Source organism: Mustela nivalis, assembly GCF_964662115.1.
Source record: "Mustela nivalis genome assembly, chromosome: 10".
Taxonomy (NCBI): Eukaryota; Metazoa; Chordata; class Mammalia; order Carnivora; family Mustelidae; genus Mustela; species Mustela nivalis.
Genome location: NC_139029.1, coordinates 38,981,616 through 39,003,475, shown reverse-complemented (window position 1 = coordinate 39,003,475; position 21,860 = coordinate 38,981,616). Strand labels below are relative to the sequence as shown.

At 36.2% G+C, this 21,860-nt stretch overlaps 1 protein-coding gene across 1 annotated transcript in view; it reads right to left on the bottom strand.

Annotated features, from left to right (window-relative positions):
* Positions 1 to 764: 764 nt before the first annotated feature.
* Positions 765 to 21,860, bottom strand: part of RNF11 (ring finger protein 11) — a 40,077-nt gene continuing 18,981 nt past the window's right edge. The window contains exons 2-3 of the mRNA XM_082688477.1: positions 3,914 to 4,083; positions 765 to 2,664 (exon numbers count right to left, since the gene is read on the bottom strand). Of these exons, the coding sequence (XP_082544603.1) occupies positions 2,493 to 2,664; positions 3,914 to 4,083 (342 nt within the window). The 3' untranslated portion in view covers positions 765 to 2,492. The remainder of the gene's footprint in view (positions 2,665 to 3,913; positions 4,084 to 21,860) is intronic.

The window sequence follows — 21,860 nt, the reverse complement described above, 5'->3', positions numbered from 1 at the left end:
ACACCAGTAGTAGGGGGAATGTTCTCCTGATTTAAGAAATTCCCTATAAAGAACACTCAGAGAATGGAAAAGGTTTTTTGTGAACCAAAGTATTTCAACTTGTTGGGTGTACACTTAAAAGATTCTTTTACTATTTCCTGGTCAGGCTTTTCATATATTTCAAATCCTACAGCCAACCTTGAACACATCTTGCCCAAATCTAAAAGTTGCACCTATAATTTAGCTTCAGAAAATTTGAAGCTATCAAGCTTCTAAATTTATGATTAGATGGTATTAAATACCACACCATAAAAAAATCTTCCCAAAAAGTTTACAGAACTAGAGATTAAATTTATACATTGTTTAAAATTTATACACCATTTTCAAGAAAGGATTAGATAACTTGGGGAATATTCTTATGTAATCAACTCTAACCATAGCCCTTTATAACTGTATTATAACTTTATTTAACTTAGTAAAAGCCAAAATTGATAGTTCTTAACATGGTGTATGGAAATCAAAATTAAAGAATACAAAGTACCTTAAATTTTTTTTCAGCTCAATACTAGTTCCTTCAATACTAGTGCCAAACTTCTGCAAAAAAAACCTTGCAATAAAGACTAATAGCAACATAAGATGATTTTTTTTTAAAGTTCACTTACCAATTTTAACAATCTAGAAAAAAGGAAAGTCTGATTATAATACTTGATGACACAGACATCATGTATAAGTAGAAAACACAAGGATAAAAAAAATTATCACTGAAAATATTGCACAACTTCAGGTTTTCCTCCAAATTTGCTTTATGTAATTGGGTAGATATAAATTAATGAACAAAAACTTAAGCAAGATACATGTAACAATTTAACAGAACCTGATAATCTAATTTTCAATTTTCTCAAATTCATCTTTAAGTCTTTCCGTCATGGGGCTCATAAGAAAATTAACCAACATATGGATACTACATTCTAATGTCAAATCTTTAAGAAGTACTTATGGCATATTCAATTCCTCTAAAATGCAATTATGAAGAACCCTCAAGATACTCGTGTTTTGTATGTAGAAAAGTGTTAGAGTCAAATATTCAACTCAATATAAAATAAGAAACATTTCTGATTTGTTAGATTGAGATTGCTTCTCCTTTTGCTACTGAATGATTCTTAGTTGTAATCACTGAGCTGAACAAATAAGTCACCTTTGAGTACATAAGGAAAAATAAACACATGCTAAATGGATAAAACATTACAAACTACATCTTTACTAGACCATCTCTACCTCTAACACTTCAGAAGCTTAGAGATTTAGAGTGCTCTTACATTAACTGCAAGAAAAAGGAGAAATTCCCTCTTCGAGATCACAACTATGAAGTCATGTGGTTATACAAATTCTGCATTTGTGTGCAAAACATGAAATAAGTTTATCTTAATTCTCCCTGCTTACTTGTCAGTCAGCCAGCAGGACTTTGCTTTCCAAGAAACAGAGACTGAGATGTGTTTTATATAACTTCAATAACCTCAGCACTACAATAAGAGATGCAGTATCCTTTTGCTATGGTTCAAGACAGTAAGGGAAGGAGGTCACAAGAATAAATCAAAATTATTACAACTGAGCAACTTTTCTCAGTTTCACCATGGTGCCACTTTCATTTTACATAAGCATGGTGGCATAATTCGAGCTCAATAAATCAGAAATCTTAATATTTAAAATTTACCTTGACTTTTAATTACCATATTAACAATCAAAATAATTAGATAAAACACATAGGAAAGGGTAATATTAAACCCCACTTTACTAGAGTTGGTTTCTTGACATTAACTCAGTTTTTTATAGAAAAGGGATAGTGCATCTCAGTTTGCTTACAAGCTAGGAGATCACTTTGAATTCTGCATTTCCTAACTGCAAACAGATATAGCACTTACAACAGGTTATAAATAAACTGGTTTTCAAGCATAGAGCCAGCCCCAACGATAATACACTATTTAAAAAAGACCTAAGGCAATGAATTCCATTTCCAATGGAAAAAAAGAACTGTGCAAACAAGCTTAAAACTACTTTTTTTGTGCCAGTGTTATAAAATGTAGCTTTTAATAAAACCTTGACCCAAATGCCAGCAACTTCAGAAAAGAATTTGGGTGGGGGGAAAAAGAGAGTTATTTCATTTAGGAAAAACAACCACTATCTTTTTCCTAATCTTCAACACACACAATTTAAACATATACAGCTGCTGTAACACTTTACACAATTCCTATGTACTGGAGCATAACAAGATCTAAATACAATTATATTTTTAAACACTGGGTCAAGGCTTTACATAAAAATACCATCCTACTTTTCCCCCTAAATTTCTAAAATATCACGTATTTTTTCCCCCAACATCTGCAGCCATTCAGGAATTTTTAGGAAACTTTTGTGCATGATCTTAATTCCTAATCCCTGGCTCTTTGGGCTCAGTGACAAAAGATCAAAACCACCAAATATGATGGTTCACTTGAAGTCAGACCAGAGACCCTGGCTCAATTAGTCTCGTAGGACGAAAGCAGTGCTGCATCAACCGGCTCCATGCAAGAGGGGCACGTGAAGGATCTCATCAACCAGTCATCTATACAGTCCAGGTGATAGATGTGCATGCACGGCAGAAATCGAATCGGGTCCCCATAAACAAAGTCCATCATACAGATAACACACCTGTTGGGGGTGAGGGAGAGAAATCAGAAAACATTTTTAGAGAAGTGATCTATCTAGAATACTCTTTAAAATCCCATTACAAAGACTGTTCATCTGAACAGATGAAAATGGCTTGCCTGTCATCCTACCAAAGCATGCAAACTGATTTTTTTCTAATGAGCATTAATCCAACAATCTCTTATTTTGATCCCCTGGAAATCTGCACAAGTTTGACAGCTATGAACAGAGCAAAGAGAAACAGACCGACCACCTGGGAATCAAGTCCATTCCTAGAACTGTGCTTACAAAAATAGCAACATGAAGAAGAATGTGATGCTTCAGGTGGGAAGCCATCAGATTAACTTCATGTGAACTCAGTTTTTGGTGTAAGCCCAGGAGTAAGATAGTTTTCATTTTAATAACTATATGTAAAAACCACCACTAATTTCAGTCTACTTACTAGACTGCTGTAGCTAAAGATCTCTTTATTAACCCTAGTTTCAAGTTCACGGAATTCTACAGGTTTAAGAAGCAACCCAATGACAGAGTATTTCAGAAGTCAGTATTCAGGACAAGTTATTATCTTACATACTAGCACTAAATGGTGCTATGACTCAAAGAGCCAAGCATCAACATAGTAAATTAGATTATGTCTTTGTTGGCAAGACTATTCTCAACCTAAAAGGAGAATGTCCTCATTAGGAATTCTCAAGACAATGAGCTCTCAGGACAAAACTTCCCAAAAGTAAAATATCATATTCAAATCACCTGTCTTAATTATTCCTCAAATTAAAAATAGATATAAGATTTTCCTCATCACTAAAACTCCTTAATTTTAATAGCTGCATAATCTACCAGAGTACTCCTATGCCACAATCTACTTAACTATAGTTCTACTCTAAATAAAACCATGGTGAATATCTTGTGTATAAAGCTAGGATAGATCTCTGTCTCAAAGTGTACAGACCTGAGAAGGTCCTTGACATGTTGCCAAATTGCTTTCCCAAGGCCACCAGCATACTCATGGGGTGGATCATTTTTAACTGACATCAACTGTCATCCACATGGATGCAAACAATATACAAAACGGTCAGAAATTCACACCATTTCTTAGCTATTTTTTACTGAAAATTCTTAATTGTTGTATCCCAAAATTCTTTTGCATAAACTGATTATATTAAATATCCAACTTCTAATATGCAGGAGAATATTTTCAAAAGCAAATCTCTGGAGATAGACCTTTGAAACGTGTAAATTTATTAAAACTTACTCCCGGATCTTTTTTTCTGATCCATCCCTTCCAGGGTCATAAACTCCTTTAGGCAGATGTTGTATAAGGCCTATTCTTTGAGCTATCCTAATTTGTTCCTCTTCAGTCAGCTGAGTTGCTAGGCGAGTCTGGCTAGGTGTTGGATGATAGACCGGAACTGGAACTTGTTCCTAAATTTTAAAAAATAGAGAAAATAATTATTTTTTAAACATCTATTTTCCGGGGGTAATGTTTTCCTTGTTTCTTCTTTTTTTGGCTTAGTGGGTGAGAGAGGACCTCGGAGAGGTTGGTTGGGCTAGTGTGCAGTACTATGAGATTGTTTTACTCTGCCTAAACTTTAGCATACCTAACCAAGATATAAAGGATAAAAACAGGGGTGGCTGGGTGGCTGGGTCAGTTAAGGATCTGTCTACAGCTCAGGTCATGATCCTACGATCCTGAGATCAAGCCCCACATCAGGTTCTCCGCTTAGTGGGGAGATTGCTTCTTCCTTTCCCTCTGCCCCCCACTCATGCTTGCTCTCTCTCAAGTAACTTTTTTTTTAAAAGTATCTTTAAAAAAGGGATAAAAACACAATGTTCACTGAAAAACTCACATGGAATGCTGTGTGAAGTATTTCCACATGAAAGCCACATATCCCCAATATAATGCTCCTGATACACAAATACAGTAATTTATCTATTGGTCTATCAGGAACAATACATAAATAAAATGGACTGTATTCAATATTCTTTGTAGGCTGTATTCTGTATTCAACAGAGCTCTATAGTCCCTGTATATCATTATTTATGTTAAAAGTGGTCATTATAGACTCCTATTTGTAAATATTTTCCCCCATATAGACAACCTTAAATTTATTTGGAATGGCTGGATATTATCACAATAACCTTTTTGTAAAATTCCTTTTAAGCTTTTGGATACATATATGGATATGACAAGTGAGCCGAATGAGGCCACCCTTCCTCCCAAATGGAAAATATAAGTTTTTAGGCGATGTAAATAACCTCCATAATTGTCCAGAACATCAACTGAAGCTGCTTCGAATTAATGGCTTTTGTATGGAAAATAATTGAGAGCACCCACAATGGGAAACTTTAAAAGGGCTCACAAATATAAATATCCTTTCCAAAGAGAAATTTTAGGGGAAGTCTCAGATACATAAAAGTTAGGCTCAGATACTCAATATTTAATTCAAGGGAAATGAGACTTTTCCAGTCTCTTAACATACCACTCTGTCCCTTTAAACTAGCCTTATTCATAAACACTCCTTTATTGACAGCAGAGTTTATCAAAGGCAGAACAGCATTAGACTTCAAATATTTCTCTCTCTATATATATACAATGGAATACTACTCAGCTATCAAAAAAATGAAATCTTGTCATTTGCAACAATGTGGATGGAACTAGAGGATACTATGCTAAGTGAAATAGGAAAATCAGAGAAAGACAATTATCATATGATCTCACTCATATGTGGAATTAAAACAGAGTGATGAGCACTGGGTGTTATATGCAACTACTGAACTGCTGAACACTACATCAAAAACTAATGAAGTGCTAATGTTGGTTAATTGAACATAAATTCTGAAATAAAATAACAAAACAGGATCATAGGGGAAGGGAGGGAAAAAAAAAACAAGACAAAGAGAGGGAGACAAATCCTCTTAATCATCAGAAAGAGACTCAATCATCAGAAACAAACTGAGGGTTGCTGGTGGGTAGGGGGGTAAGAGAGTGGGGTAACTAGATGGACATTAAGGAGGGCATGAGATGTAATGAGCACTGGGTATTATATAAGACTGATGAATCAAAAAAGACTGATGAATCACTGAACTCTACCTCTGAAACTAATAACACACTATATGTTAATTAACTGAATTTAAATAAATACCCTCCAAAAAGGACTTTAAATATTCCTTTTCTGAGATTTAGAACGAATGTTTAATTAAAGATCTCAAAACCCAGTAAACCCTTTATCAAATAATCAAGAGTATATCCTCTGGTGCAAATAAAATGCCAGTAGTTAAAAGTCTCATGTGTTCTGAATTTCCAACATCAAATCATTAATGTTACTTAAGTACTTTCATACTTCTACCTCATCATGTGAATGCTTATCAGAAGTATATGCGATATCTAAATATTCACTTAATAATGCATACTACATAGAAAGATGATACCATATTATTAAAAGTATGGCTCTTTGATCCAGATAACCTTAGCTCAAGTCATTTACCTCCACTTAACAGAGAAACCTCATTTAAGCTGTTTAACCCAGCTGGATTAGATTCTACCTATTAGGGTTGCTATAAAGCTTAAATGAGGAATACTCAACCTTAAAGTGGCAGGAAGTTAAATGAGTATAGGTATTACAACTACTAATATCACATTCAAAGAGCTATTATCTATTGCTGCAGGAAACTAAGCTGTTTCCTTTAAGTTCCATGCCTTTCCATCTTACTGCCTTAGCTTTTGCTATCCCTCCTACCTTTCTCTGAAGTCCAATGGTCCAAATTATACCTTGTCCAGCAGTCTGTTGATACGAAATGAAGCCTTCCCAATCCTCCTCTCTACCACCCAATACTGACAGTTTCTAGCCTCAGCTTAATTACATAAGTGTTGCATACCTATACGAGAAATAGGAATATTATACAGACTACAGTGAAACTTCAGTTAACCTGTGCAGTTATATGAAAAAAAGACTGTGGGGGCACCTGAGTGGCTCAGTGGGTTAAAGCCTCTGCCTTCAGCTCAGGTCATGATCCCAGGGTCCTGGGATCTAGCCCGCATCGGGCTCTCTGCTCAGTGCGGAGCCTGTTTCCACCTCTCTCTCTGCTTGCCTCTCTGCCTACTTGGGATCTCTCTCTGTCAGATAAATAAATAAAATCTTAAAAAAAAAAAAAAAAAAAGACTGTTAATTCTTCTAGCTTTTCCAGGAAAGTCAAGTACCAAACTGACTGTATTTCTCTATTATGGCTTGAAAGCTTTTAGCCCTGTGTATCTGTAGCACTATGAGCACAGGCAATTTTTGCTTTATAAACATTTTTTAAAATGCATACTTCCTTTTAAAATAGTTTTGTACTTACAAAAATTTTCAGTTCGTAGCTCAAATTCAGAATCTGTTACATGCAACATGTATATTAAAACCCTAGTTTATACTAGGGTTTAATCTAATCATAGTGTATCTAGTTTATACACTAGAAAAATAACCGTTGAGCAGGTTTTATAGTGCATATAAAACTTATATGACCCTTTGGTCTTTAATGATCATAAAAATGACCATTGTATCTTTGGTTTATATACCTTTTCAAGGTTTTTAAACCTAGTAGGCAAACTTTCAATGTAGAAAAGTTTTATGGTTAAGTCAAAAAACTCTGCAACTTACTAGCTATAGGACCCTGTACACACGGCACATGGCTGCTCAGTTGGTAGAGCATGTGGCTCTTGATCTTGGGGTGAGGAATTCAAGCTCCATGTTGAACCTACTCTAAATAAATATTAAGACTCTCCCCATGTTGCTTTAACCTCTCTGAACCTCAGTTTCTTCATGTGTAAAGTACTAAAAGCACTGTAAGAATAAACTGGGAAGTCCCAAGTGTTGTCCCTCGTACAGTACGAGATACACACGAGAAAGCTCTTTAAGAGGTGCCTAGATGGCTCAGTCAGTTAAGTGTCCGACTCTTGATTTTGGCTCAGGTCATGATCTCAGGGTCATGGGAGTCCGCCTGTCCCTCTTTCTCTGCTTGCCCATCCCTTATCATACTCTCTCAAATAAAAATCTTAAAAAAAAAAAACCTTATTAAATAAACGTTAGCTATTATTGCAGCTCTACTATTATATGACTACGGAATAATATCTCAATATTTAAGAAATGGACTGGACTATGCAGAGAGAGGTAGGTAAAAGTTAAAAAATGAATCTTAGAATTCATCTAAGACCAACTTTCTCATTTTATAGGCCTAAACTTGCCTACAGTCATGTAATTACTGACAATATTACAATCAGAATTTTGGTCTCCCAAAAAGTCAGTAATTTCTACTTTCGCATTTCTGGTTGCCAGAGAGCAAGGAGACTCTGCAAGTTAAATGATTTGGCTTGTGTCCATTTATATTACTTTGAAGAATAGTACACTGAAATGACATTTTAAGAAAACCACAAAATATGGCATAGTTCATAAATGGTTCTATAAAGGTTTATCATCTGTGATAAAGGTTTAATTTCAGTGACTTCTAGAATTTAAGAATTTCAAAGAATATCAAATCCATCCTAAATGCCCCTGTAAAACATGCTATAACTGACAGAAAAATAAACTCCAAAGTCTAATCATAACTTCCCATCTGTCCTTTGATTCCAACTACTGAGGACTACTTCAGTAAGGTTACTAAAGTTCAGAGGTCAAATTCTGCAACTAGAGGGCAGTTTCTCCTCATTTTCACTTTGGGATTTCTGTTCTCTGGTAGCACTTTCTTAAACTATCTATTCTAAAGAGGTAATATGGCCTACTAATCCTACGGGTTTTTTGAGCAACAGAACTATCTTGTTCAGAGTAATCTTATTTATAATTACAATATTTAAAACTGAGCTACAGTAGTGGAATGGGGCTGGAATGGAATGTGTCCTAGGAGGGATGAGGATCTCTATTCCACCCCCTTACGTGGGGCATGTTTGCAGAATCATAGAAATCAATGGAACACAGTTTTTAAAACACTGCTATCCAAGAATATGGGACTTTTTAAAAAAATATTTTATTTATTAAATAAAATATTTAATATTTTATTTATTTATTTTATCGAGCCTGATGCAGGGCTCGATCCCAGGACCCTGGGATCAAGACCTGAGCTGAGGGTAGAGGCTTTAAGCTACTGAGCCACCCAGGTGCCCCAAGAATATGGGACTTTTAACGTAAAAAATTAAATTATAAGACTGGAGCCTGTTACTTACTATGGTCACTGTTAATATCTTTAGCAGTCTCTATCTTTGAATAAAGATAATAGCACCACTTTACAGGGTGATGATACAATCATAAGATAACAAAGAGCTTTATAAATGTCAACATTTCCAAGTTGTTCTAACCATTTGTTTTCTGCCATCACCAGTGACTCTGGTTTGCAGACTTTAAGCTAACAGCTATTGTCCCTGGCTCTCTGGCTTGTCCCTGAATACAAATTCTTTGACCTCTGTTAAGACTCCTGCCAGGGTGGAGTTTTTCAACCCTTGGGTTACCACTTCCAGATGAGGCTACCCTCCTGTTTCTCAGTCCCAGTCCACCTGACTAGGTGGCACAAGATGACACATAGAAGTCACACTGGAAAAACTGGTACAAGACTATGGGTAATAAGGGTCTCCAAAATCCCTGAACGTACCTACTACAAACAAAGAATTTGTTTTAGAGGTAATAATCTCTAAGCATGTACTTTAAGAGGCTATATTTCCTTGGTCTTATGGTTCATATGTGTACAGAGAAGAAAGAATAGAAAAGGAAAGCTCTACTTAATGAAGAAACATATTAATAGATATTAAAAATAAAACCCCTAAAAAATAAAAAATAACCCCCCTATCTTTTAATTATATATATTATGGATGTATTTCTTTGGTATTTTTTATTAAACCAAAGGAACCCTCTAAGCACTACCGAGATATTTAAAATGATTCAACATACTAATTTCAATTTATATACCTTTTCAGAAAGCTATAGAGGGAATGAAATGATTTAAGAATTGCTGATATTTTAAAGATGGATATGGCCTCACTGTTCTGTTTAACACGTCCATCTTACTTTAATTTCCATCATACTTGTTAAAATGGCTTGTTGTATGAGTTACTATTTACAGACTAGAGATCCAATGGTATTTTCTAGGTAGCAAGATGGAATCTTACTTCTAAAGTCAGCTGGAAGACAGTGAATGGAAGATAAGACATGGATAGTAAAAAAGCCAATTTTTAAGAGATATGGATTCTGGGACAGTTCTCACCATTTCCTAATTGATGGCTCACTACCTAAACACTGTCTAAATAATATGATTTATGCTGAACATCTGCTTCCCTCCTGGGAGTCTGGAATTTTAGTATGCCCTAAGCAATGGGTGCCTACTCAGTATTTTCGGGTCCCCTGGTAAGACAACTCTTGACACATACTGGCACAACTCAATGCTGGGGAAATTAAGTGTATCCTGTGTGACTCCACTATGAGAGGATCCTTGGAAACTTGTGCCTGTTTCCTATGAACTCATGCTCCTTTTTCCTTTGCTGATTTTGATTTGTATTCTTTTGCCACAGTAAATCAGAGCTATGATTACAACTATATGCTAGGTGCTGTGAATCCTCCTATGAAATCGAAGAATAATCTACATAATGTTCAGAGTGATGGATAATTCTCACATTGACTCATTTCTTTTCAGGTTATTTGGCCACATTCATTAGAAATTCTTCTTTGTGGTGGGGTGCCTGGGTGGGTGAGTTGGTTAAGCCTATGCCTTCAGCTCAGGTCATGATCTCTGGGTTCTGGGATTGAGCCCTGCATCAGGTTCTTTGTTCAGCAGGGAGCCTGCTTCTCCCTCTCTCTCTGCCTGCCTCTCTGCCTACTTGTGATCTCTGGCTCGCTCTCTCTGTCAAATAAATAAAATCTTTTAAAAAAAAAAGAAGAAATTCTTCTTTGTGGAAAAAAATTCTACGTGAAAATGGTATGTTCTGACAATGGTGGTTACACAAGTATTTGTGATTTATTCCTTTTCTCAAAGTAAATTTTAAAAGATCCCTGAAGGAACTATTATTTTGAACATTACTTAGCATACAGAAAAACACTTTTAAGATAGAGATGTTGTTTTGTGCTGAACTGTGTCCCCTAAAATTCCTATGTTGAAGTCCTAATCCCCAGTATCTCAGAATATGACTGCATTTGGAATCACTAATGTGACTGATTTTGTCTTGGCCTCTCTTTCTGTCCTACACCCTTCACTTAATAACTATGTCCATGGAGACAAAGAAAATTACCACTTCAATATAAATGATTCACAAGTTTATATTCCAGTCTAAATCTCTTTAAAATTTTTAAAAAAGATTTTATTTATTTACTTGACACAGAGATCACAACTAGGCAGAGAGGCAGGCAGACAAGAGAGGGGGAACAGGCTCCCTGCTGAGCAGAGAGCCCAAAATGGGGCTCAATCCCAGGACCCACGGATCATGACCTGAGCAAAAGGCAGACACTTAACCGACTGAGCCACCCAGGAACCCCTAAATATCCTTTTTAAATTATAGGCTCTACTTGACAGTTCCAACTCAGATGTCCTCAAAATGCCTCAAATTCAACATGTCCAAAAATCAACATGGTCCCTCATTTAGGCTTCTCTATCTCACTGAATGACAGGACCATCTTTCTAGTTCTGTAAGGAAGACATCCTTGACACCTCCCTCCCCCTTAGTCTTCCAAGTTCTTGTGAGTTAATTTTCTACTGAAAAACTGACAGAATCTGTTTATTTCTTTTCATATCTATTACTAATATTCTAGTCTAAGTTCCCATTTCGTTCCTGGTGTAAAATACTAGCCAGCAAAATCTCAATTTGTTCTCTGTCCAGAAGTTAGAGCTGTCCTTTCAAAACAGATTTGACTCTATTCTATGCCGTCCTCACACATATCTAGAAGACCTTCTTCATTCAATAGCTTCCCACTGCTCTTAGGATGGAGGCCAAAGTCTTTAATAAGACTTCCAAAGCCCTGAATAGTCTGGGCACCCACCTGCCCTCCTTCCTCATCTAACAACTCGCTGCTCTCTAGCCCCATGGTTTTCCTTCAACTCCTTTTTGAGAGCAAGGATCTCTCCTACAGGAAGTCACAGTGCATGCTGTACTCTGCATGAAACACTCTCCTCCACCACCACTCTGCTTAAATAATGCCTTTTCTTCCTTCAGAGCTCAGTTAAACTTCTACCATCTCAGAAACCCGTCCTAACTAACATTCTCCTCTTTAACAGGATTTTATACATCAAGTAACTTTTCTTCACAGCATCTGCCATATCTGTTATGATTTTACATTTAGTTATAATTTGCATGTTTGTCTTCCCCACCAGACTGTAAGATCCACAGTAAGAATTCGTTTTGCTTCTCACTGAACCAGCACATGAATAAAAGGTCAATTAAAAATCTTACCTACTAATAGCTAAGAACAATTACCCATTGATTTACTCCAGTGTTTTTTTTTTCATTCCTGTTTCTTTACATTTCCTGGAATGCCTAGTCAATTGTTAAATACTTAATAAAGTTAGTGTACATGCCATAATATTGGGATTATACAGTTTTTTTCTTGCTAAGTATATTCTACATGATTGATAATAGTACCTACCTTCCATCACTCCCCGAAATGTGAACTCTAAAGATTGTGAATACTTACTGAAAATGTTTACAAATTAATCATTTTCAATGTACAAGGGCACTTACTAGAAAAATACTATGAATCAGTTCATGAACATCTAAATCACTAAACTGCTAATTAACATAAATGCTGGGGCCTTCCAGTGTGGTTCACTTGGCTGCCCTATGATTTAATTCATGAGGTATTTTGTGCTTACGCTAAAAAGGTGTATGATTATCTGCATAATTATCTGATTATTATACTTCCTCATCACTAGACTATAAGCTTGATAAGGGCAGGGACTGTGTCTGTTTTGCCTACCAATGTATAATATTTACCCACAGTATCTGGAACATCATAGGGATTTGATAAACATTACTGGATAACCAAATGATTTATATCAAAGCACTCATGTTCCTATAGTCCATGTCATATATTCATACCAGGATTTTGTAAACATGCTATGAAAAAAACTGCTAATGATTTGGATTAAACAAAACCAAAAAGAAAACTCAATGTAAATTATATCTCACACTCCTTCTCGAAGTGACAATACCTGATTTGTTGCCTCTTAAATTTCTACCTACCTATCTCATAGGAACTTCAATACATTCAAAATCAAACTATTTTTTTACTTCTACAGTCCTTCTCAAACTCAGAATTTATATGCCTACCAAAGGTTAATGACAGAGTACAGTGGAAAGAACATGGACATTTCATGTAATCTCAGCTCTGGCACTCAACAGGTATGCAACCCTAGGCAAGTTACTCAGTAACTCTAGGCCTAAAATTCCACCTCAGAAAAAGAGAATACCTATCTTAAGAGTGTTGTAAGGAATAACCAAGAAAATGTACTTCTTGAAGTACCTACTAACACAGGGACTCACTATTTGAGCCTTCCTATAAGGACATGACCATCCTTCCTGATTTCTCTGACTTGCCCTCCTTCCCTTTATTTCCATCATTTACTTTAATGTCTTATAATCTTTTTAAAAATATTATATTTATTTATTTGACAGAAAGAGAGAGAGATCACAAGTAGGCAGAGCAGCAGGCAGAGAGAGAGGGGGAAGGAGGCTCCCCAATGAGCAGAAAGCTGATGTGGGGTTTGATCTCAGGACCCTGAGATCATGACCTGAGCCAAAGGCAAAGGTTTAACCCACTGAACCACCCAGATGCCCCTAATGTCTTATAATCTTAACTACCATTTCCTCAATGTTGATAGGAGACACATGTACTTGCCCTGTGAATTTAAATTTGAGAAAGGGGAAATTTCCATAAGAGAAGGAAATATAATCAAATAAATTTAAACATCTTTCTCCTGGATGCTTTAATTCTTCACATCTTCATGCAAAAAAAAAAAAAAAAAAAAAAAAAAAAAAGAATTCATAATAAAGGAAAAGAATTAAAATTAAAGTGTGTTAGGAAAAGAAATGGAGCATCACGGGAGGGGGTAGAACAGAAAAGGAACAAAGGATTACAAAATACACTGAGACAGCATAGAGAAAAGACAGGGTCAGTCACATAAAAAGCAAGGTCTGACCTTCTGATGTGAAAACTCTGAAGCAGTTGTTTGTTAGTAGATAATGTCTGTTAATTATTTGTTAATATATAATGTTTTTGCTAATATGTAATAAAGCATCTATAAAATGATGAATGCTGTGAAAGTATAATGGGCCCTAATCTTAGGGAGTGCAGAAGCCAAGAAAGACAAACATATCAAAATGTAAACATGTCTATTTGAAAGGCAGTGCATTAAAAGTTGGACCCAATTTAGGGAATATGATACAATTTTCAGAAACTAAAACAATGCAGTGGGTAAGTGCCTAAATAATGTGCTGAGGCTGGAAACAGTACAAGTCTGGTTTGTGGTAAAGGAAAAATAAAGTCACTGCTAAAGAATGCAGCTTGTCACCAAAAGCTGTATCCTTTCCTCCAGTAGGAAGTAAGAGCTCTTCTGATTTTCTCCTTACTGCCTCACAAACTGCTGCTGGCACCACCCCCTCCCCAGCTGCAGTCTCCTACTGGGAATGTTTTCTCTGAATTTGCCAGACTGAAATTTAAGGCCATAAAATGAAGGATTTGGAATGGACAGTCTCTTCGCATATTTTAACTCTGATATTCAGTGAATCATGACCCCCAAACCCCCAAACCAAACCACCAACCAGCCAAATAAAAATACTCCTCAAAGATTAGCATTAATGCAATTCCTGAATCAAAAAAAGATAACAGTTATACAAATATGGGGAAAAGAGACAGCATTCTGTCAATGATATGACAAATGATATGTCACATTTGTTGAGAAAGTATACAAACTAGAGTGATCTGCATGGAAGAAAAACACTACTTCCATGGAGGTGGTTTGGCACTTGCTTATTTTTTAAAAAAAGATTTAACTTTATAAAAACAATTTTTTTTTTAAAGATTTTATTTATTTATCAGAGAGAGAGGGGGAGAGAGCGAGCACAGGCAGACAGAATGGCAGGCAGAGGCAGAGGGAGAAGCAGGCTCCCCGCTCACTCGATCCCAGGACGCTGGGATCATGACCTGAGCCGAAGGCAGCTGCTTAACCAACTGAGCCACCCAGGCGTCCCTTTAAAAACAATTTTATATATTTGAGAGGGTAACAGAGAGGGAGAAGCAGGCTCCCCCCTGAGCACAGAGCCCCACTTGAGGCATGATGCCAGGACCTGAGATCATGACCAGAGCTGAAGTCAGAAGCTTATTTAACCCACTGAGGCACCCATGTGCCCCTTATCTGAGAGAGGGAGAAAAATCTCAAGTAGACTCCCTACTGAACTCGGAGCCTGAAGCAGGACTCAATCCCACAACCCTGAGATCACGACCTGAGCCAAAATCAAGAATCGGACATTCAATTGACTGAGCCACCCAGGCGCACCATGTTTGCTTTTTTTTTTTTTTTTAAATGAAAAGTTTAACTTCTTTTCACTACATAAATATTCACTAGGCACTTACTATACAGGGTTATTTACAGTATCTTAATTGGGGGAGGGTTGGAAGGCATTATCGCCACAGGCACTCTACATTAGCAAGTCATTAGATAAGCTTATTCATTTATCTAAAGATCAAGAGAACTGAAATCAAGGTCACACTGAGCTCAAGCATCAACTGAAGTATTTCTTAAACACCCAACGATACTTCCAATGCTATTTTAGGTAAAGGAATATAGTAACTGGGTAAGGTCTCTATCCTTCTGAAACCTAAATCCCTTAAAGTAGGGGAATCCAGAGATAGTAAATATGTGAAGATAGCTACCTCACCCACAGCTCCATACTCTCTCTCCACTGCCCATGACTTGGCAACTTCTGGAACAGGCATACATTCCGAAGGCGCCATAGACTACCCAACATTTGATGACTTAGACCTGACTGCTGAAAGAGGGTGAACCAATCAGATTCTTTATTCTCTTAGAATTGGAAAACTCAATCAACTGACCTGAAAGGTCATCAAGCAGCAAATAAGAGGCAGGTAAAAACTGGGGTTATGAGGAGACATATGTATTAAAGATAGATCAGAAATGCTGAGTGAAGCAGACATTAGTAGAGCCCACAAATAAACCCTGAGAGTGGCTGTCTTGGTTCCTTGACAGGTTTCTGCTTCTAATCCATGCGTATTATTAAACGACAGCATCTTTCCACCAAGTTACTTTTGTTTAAAATAAGAGTCTCCTAAGCACCACCACCATTTTCGTTCCTAAATTAGGGCTACCTTTTTCTTCTCATCAAGCAAACTTGTTTTCAGAGGGGAAATGGCACCCAATTATTGATAAAGAATTTTTTACCAAGTGGGGCAGATCTCCAGCATAGTTGTGGGCCAAGAGCTATTCTTCTGACTTAATGTGTGAGTCATTGTTGGAACCACTGCTTTGCTACAACCAAAAAAATACTAGAATTTTTCATGTAAGCATTCCATCTTTGAATTTTAACCGTTCAATGAATAATAGTTTTCAGTAACTGTCTTTCTTAAATGGCAGATGCAAATATAAAACTATTTGAAAGCTAGGAGTAACAGGCCCAAGAATTCTTTGCAAAACCAACCAGAGGCAGAATATGCATAGCCTTTAAGGAGTTAAAAAATGAGAACTTAAAAAAAAATGGTATTAATTCCGAAAAGAATAAGTTTAGCAGCCAAAGTTGGCTTTGGAGCTCAGGAAGTCTGGTATTGCATTTACTACACTAAGTTCTCTAACAGATAACCTCACCCTTCTCTTTAAAGGTTATTTTTTGAAGGACTAAGGCTAACATCACCAATAAAAATTAATTCCTCCAAAAATTGTGTAACTTCAATTTAAGAATGTTGCAAAATTCTTTAAAAGGTCTATTTCTTGGATTCGAAGTTTGAGGCTATATGGAAGACCAGTCCATTAAATGTACACATCAATTAAAATACACATTCTGATTTCAAAAAACATTGGGAAGTTTTATTATTGTTTTTAAGTAACCTCTACACCCAATGTGGGGCTTAAACTGCAATCCCAAGATCAAGAGCAACACATTCCTCTAATTAAACCTGGGAGGCACCCCAAAAAACATCAAAAAGTTTTATTAAAAGTACACATCCCAGAACTGAGGAAATACAGTACCACTATAAGATAAAGGTTTACATTTAATATAACACTTACTGAGCTGTAATTCACATGACAGCACTAACTCATTTAAAGTATACAGTTCAGTGGTTTTAGTATGTTCACAGAGTTATGTGACCATTATCACAGGTTCAGAACATTTTCATCATCACCAAATGAAACCCTGTATCTATCAGCAGTCACTCATCATTTTTCCCCAAGTTCCTCAGCCTAGGCAACCACTTATGTGTTTTCTCTGGGCATTTCATATAAATGAAATCATATTAATGTGGTCTTTGGAGGCCTAAAACAGGATGTTTTCAAAATTTACCCATGTAGTACTATGTATCAGAACTTCATCTCTTTTTATTGTTGAGTAATATTTCATTGCATGTACACACCACCAGTTGTATAAATGTGTTTAGTCATTTATTGGCATCTGGGTTGTTTCCACTTTTTAGCTATTATGAGCATTTGTGTGTGACTTTTTATATGGATATATTTTCATGTTTTTTGGGTATACACCTAGGAGTAGTGTGGGTCACTTGACAACTATGTTCAATGTTTTGAGGAACTACCAAATTCTTTTCCAAAGTACTTGTACGTATACTGAAATTCAAATTAAAAAATGTAAAAACAACAACAACAAAAAGTACTTGTACCATTTTACATTACCAGCAGCAGTGTATGAGTTCCAATTTTCCCACATCATTACCAAATCTTGTTTATTTTTTTAATTATTATTACAGCCATCCTAGTGGTTTTGATTTGTATTTCCCTGACAGCAAATAATAGCATCTTTTCATGTGCTGACTGGTCATTTTTATTTCTTCTTAGGAGAAATGTCTATTCAGATCCCTTACCCTTTTTGAAATTGGGTTTTGTTTTTGAGATGTTTACAAATCCTGGACATTAATCCCTTATCAGATAAAAGATTCGTAAATATTTTCTTGCATTCTATGCGTAGTCTTTTCAATTTCCTGATGGTATCCTCTGAAGCACAAGTTTTAAATTCTGATGATGTTCATCTTATCTATTTTTGGGTCACTGTTGTTTCTTGGTACCACATCCAAGAAGGCTTTACTTAAATCAAGGTCATGAAGACTTACTCCAAAATTTTCTAAAAGCTATGCAGGTTTAGCTCTTATGTTTAGGTACATGAACAATTGAGTTAATATTTATATATGATGTGAGAAAGGGGTCTATCTACATTCTATGTGGACATGCAGGTGTCCCAGCACCATTTTTTCAAAGTTTTTCTGAAAAGGCCTACATTTTAATGTGAGATATTTTCCTTAGAAGCCTAGTGAAATATTTGGGGGTACAGGTGAAAGGAGTAAGAATCTTACAAGACTGCTTATCTGAAGGAACCAGGGTGTCTTAAGGATGCCTAAAATTAGTCTGACCAAAAAGATTTTCTATCTCCTCTAGTCCTATCAGTTGCTACAGCTTCTACATAGGTGGTTCCTACTTTCTAATGCATTATTCAATACCATATCCCTAACACTTGCCTTCTAGTTGTTTATATGTGTTTTATGTAATATATCCTAACACAGGAAACAAGGAAAATTAAAGCTGTCATTCATCATCATCCTCTTTAGACACAAATACAGAGAATGCCCTGGATCTCAATGTTGAGACTAGATGAAATACCAAGTGTCAGCATCAGCACCTCAATGTCTGAAAGTGGAAAATCAGGTTTAATCTTTGGATTCTTCCTCAAGTTCAATTTCACAATCAGATCATCAAGAAACTGTTTTAACCGGTAAGAGAAATGGAGATTAGCAGAACATGGAATACAGGGTACTTAAGTTCTCTTGATAATGCACCTAAAAAAAAAAAAAAAAAAAAAAAGATTCCTAACCTAACCTCAACAGTAGAATATAAATAAAACAAGTTAGAATTACTAGAGATTACAGATTAATCTTAAAACCCAAATGTGAAGTTGATCTAAGCAGGGTTATCCAGCGATGTAAACAGAGATGGCCAGCTATAAGATATTTTCAAACTGAAACTGACAATTTACTCCTTTTCCCGTAATTTCTACGTGAGAAACACATTCAACCACTTCCTCTACCTTTACCACTACCAGGAATCAAGAAATTTACCTTGTAAAATCAATAACCCAAATATACAGATGAATAATATAAACTTAATATGTAACAGCTTTAAAAAACTAGAGCTCTAGGGAACCTGGGTGGCTCAGCTGGTTAAACAACTGCCTTTGCTCAGGTCATGATCTCCCAGGAGTAGCAAACCGGGCTCCCAGCTCTACTTCTCCCTCTGGACCTCCCCATTTTCATGTGCTCTCCCTCTCGTCCTCATTCTCTCTCTCTTTCAAATAAATAAAATCTTAAAAAAAAACAAAAAACAGAAAAAAACAAAAACTAGAGCTCTAAAGACTGTGGCAAGGTGAGAAACTGCTTATAAAGTGATAGTAAAAAGTAAAAGGATGCAAAAATATTAGAGTGCTATTATGAATACATTAAAAATCTGTATTTGAAAAACTCATATATACACATTGAAATGTTAATTATGGTTGCATTAGAGTTATGAAAATATGAGTTAATTTTTATTTCAATGTAATAAATGAGTTTATTATAAAATATGAAAATATGAGTTAATTTTTATTTCAATGTAATCATATTCAATTTGCAATTATAAAAAGAAAACTTTATAAAGTTGGTATCATTAAGTAAATAGCTGACTTTAAGTTATCACTAAAACATCCAATTTATAGGGAAGGCTGACGGGATACAAAATCAATGCACAGAAATCAATTGCATTTCTATACACTAACAATGAGACAGAAGACATTAAGGAGTCGATTCCATTTACAACTGAACCCAAAACCATAACATACCTAGGAATAAACCTAACCAAAGAGGCAAAGGATTTGTACTTAGAAAACTACAGAATACTCATGAAAGAAACTGAGGAAGACCCAAAGAAATAGAAAAACATTCTGTGCTCATGGATTAGAAGAACAAATATTGTTAAAATGTCTATACCACCTAGAGCAATCTACAAATTCAATGCAATCCCTATCAAAATACCATCAACTTTTTTCACAAAGCTGGAATAATCCTAAAATTTGTATGGAACCAGAAAATACCCTGAATAGCCAAAGGAATGTTGAAGAAGAAAACCAAAGCTGGTGCCATCACAATTCTAGACTTCAAGCTCTATTACAAAGCTGTAGTCATCAAGACAGTATGATACTGGCACAAAAACAGACACATAGATCAATGGAACAGAATAGAGAACCCAGAAATGGACTCTCAACTCTATGGTCAACAATCTTTGATAAAGCAGGAAATAATGTCCAATGGGGAAAAATAATAGTCTCTTCAACAAATGATGTTGGGAAAATTGAACAGCCACATGCAAAAGAATGAAACTGGACTGTTTCCTTACAACACACACAAAAATAGACTCAAAATGGATGAACGACATAATGTGAGACGGGAATCCACCAAAATCCTAGAAAAGAGCACAGGCAACAATCTCTCTGTAGTGGCTGCAGCAACTCCTGGCTAGACACATCTCCAAAGACAAGGGAAACAAAGGCAAAAATGAGCTGTTGGAAATCCATCAAGATAAAAAGCTTTTGCACAGCAAAGGAGAGAAACAGTCAACAAAACCAAAAGGCAATCTATGGAATTGGAGAAGATATATGCAACTATCTTATCAGATAAAGGTTTAGTATCTAGGATCTATAAAGAACTTATCAAACTCAACATCCAAAAAAAACAAATCTAGTCAAGAAATGAGCAGAAGACATGAACAGACATTTCTTCAAAGAAGACATCCAAATTGCCAACAAATGAAAAAATGCTCAACATCCCTTGGCATCAGGGAAATACAAATCAAAATCACAATGAGATCCCACCTCACACCAGTCAGAATGGCTAAAATTAACAAATCAGGAAAAGATGGTTATTGGTGAGGATGCAGAGAAAGAGGAACCCTCCTACACTGTTGGTGGGAACACACGCTGGTGCAGCCACTCTGGAAAACAGTGTGGAGGTTCCTCAAAAAGTTGAAAACAGAGCTACGCTATGACCCTGCAATCGCACTTCTGGGTATTTACGAAGATACGAATGTAGTGATCTGAAGGAGCACATGCACCCCAATGTTTATAGCCGCAATGTCCACAACAGACAAACTTATGGAAAGAGCCCAGATATCTATCGACAGATGAGTGTGGATAAAGAAGATGTGGTATATGGGTGCCTGGGTGGCTTGGGTGGGTGAGTAGGTTAAGTGTCTGCCTTTGGCTCAGGTCATGATCCCAGGGTCCTGGGACTGAATCTTGCATCAGGCTCCCTGCTCAGTGGGAGGAGTCTGCTTCTCCCTCTACCCATTCCCCTGCTCATGATCTTGCTCTCTCTAATGAATAAAATCTTAAAAGTTAAAAAAAAAAAGGTGCGCTGTGTATATACAATGGAATACTACTCAGCCATCACACAAAATGAAATCTTGCCATTTGCAACAACATGGATGGAACTAGAGGGTACTATGCTAAGTGAAGTCAGAGAAAGACAATTACCATATGATCTCAGTCATATGTGGAATTTAAGAAACAAAACAAGATCATAGGGGAAGAGAAGGAAAAATAAATCAAGCCGAAACTAGAGAGGGACACAAACTATAAGAGACTCTTAATCATAGGGAACAAACTGAGGGTTGCTGAAGGGGAGGGAGGTGAGGGGATACGGTAACTGGGTGACAGACATTAAGGAGGGCATGTGATGTAATGAACACTTGGTATTATATAAGACTGATGAATCACTGACTTCTACCTCTGAAACCAATACATCATGTTAATTAACTGAATTTAAATTTAAATAAAATGATAAATTTTAAAAAGTAAATAAAAAAATACAGGGGTGCCTGGCTGGTTCAGTCAGGGGAGCATGCAACTTTTCATCTTGATGTCATGAGTTCAAGACCCATATTGGGTGTAGGGATTAAATAAATTAAAAATTTTTTTTAAAAATCCAATTTTTAAGCTG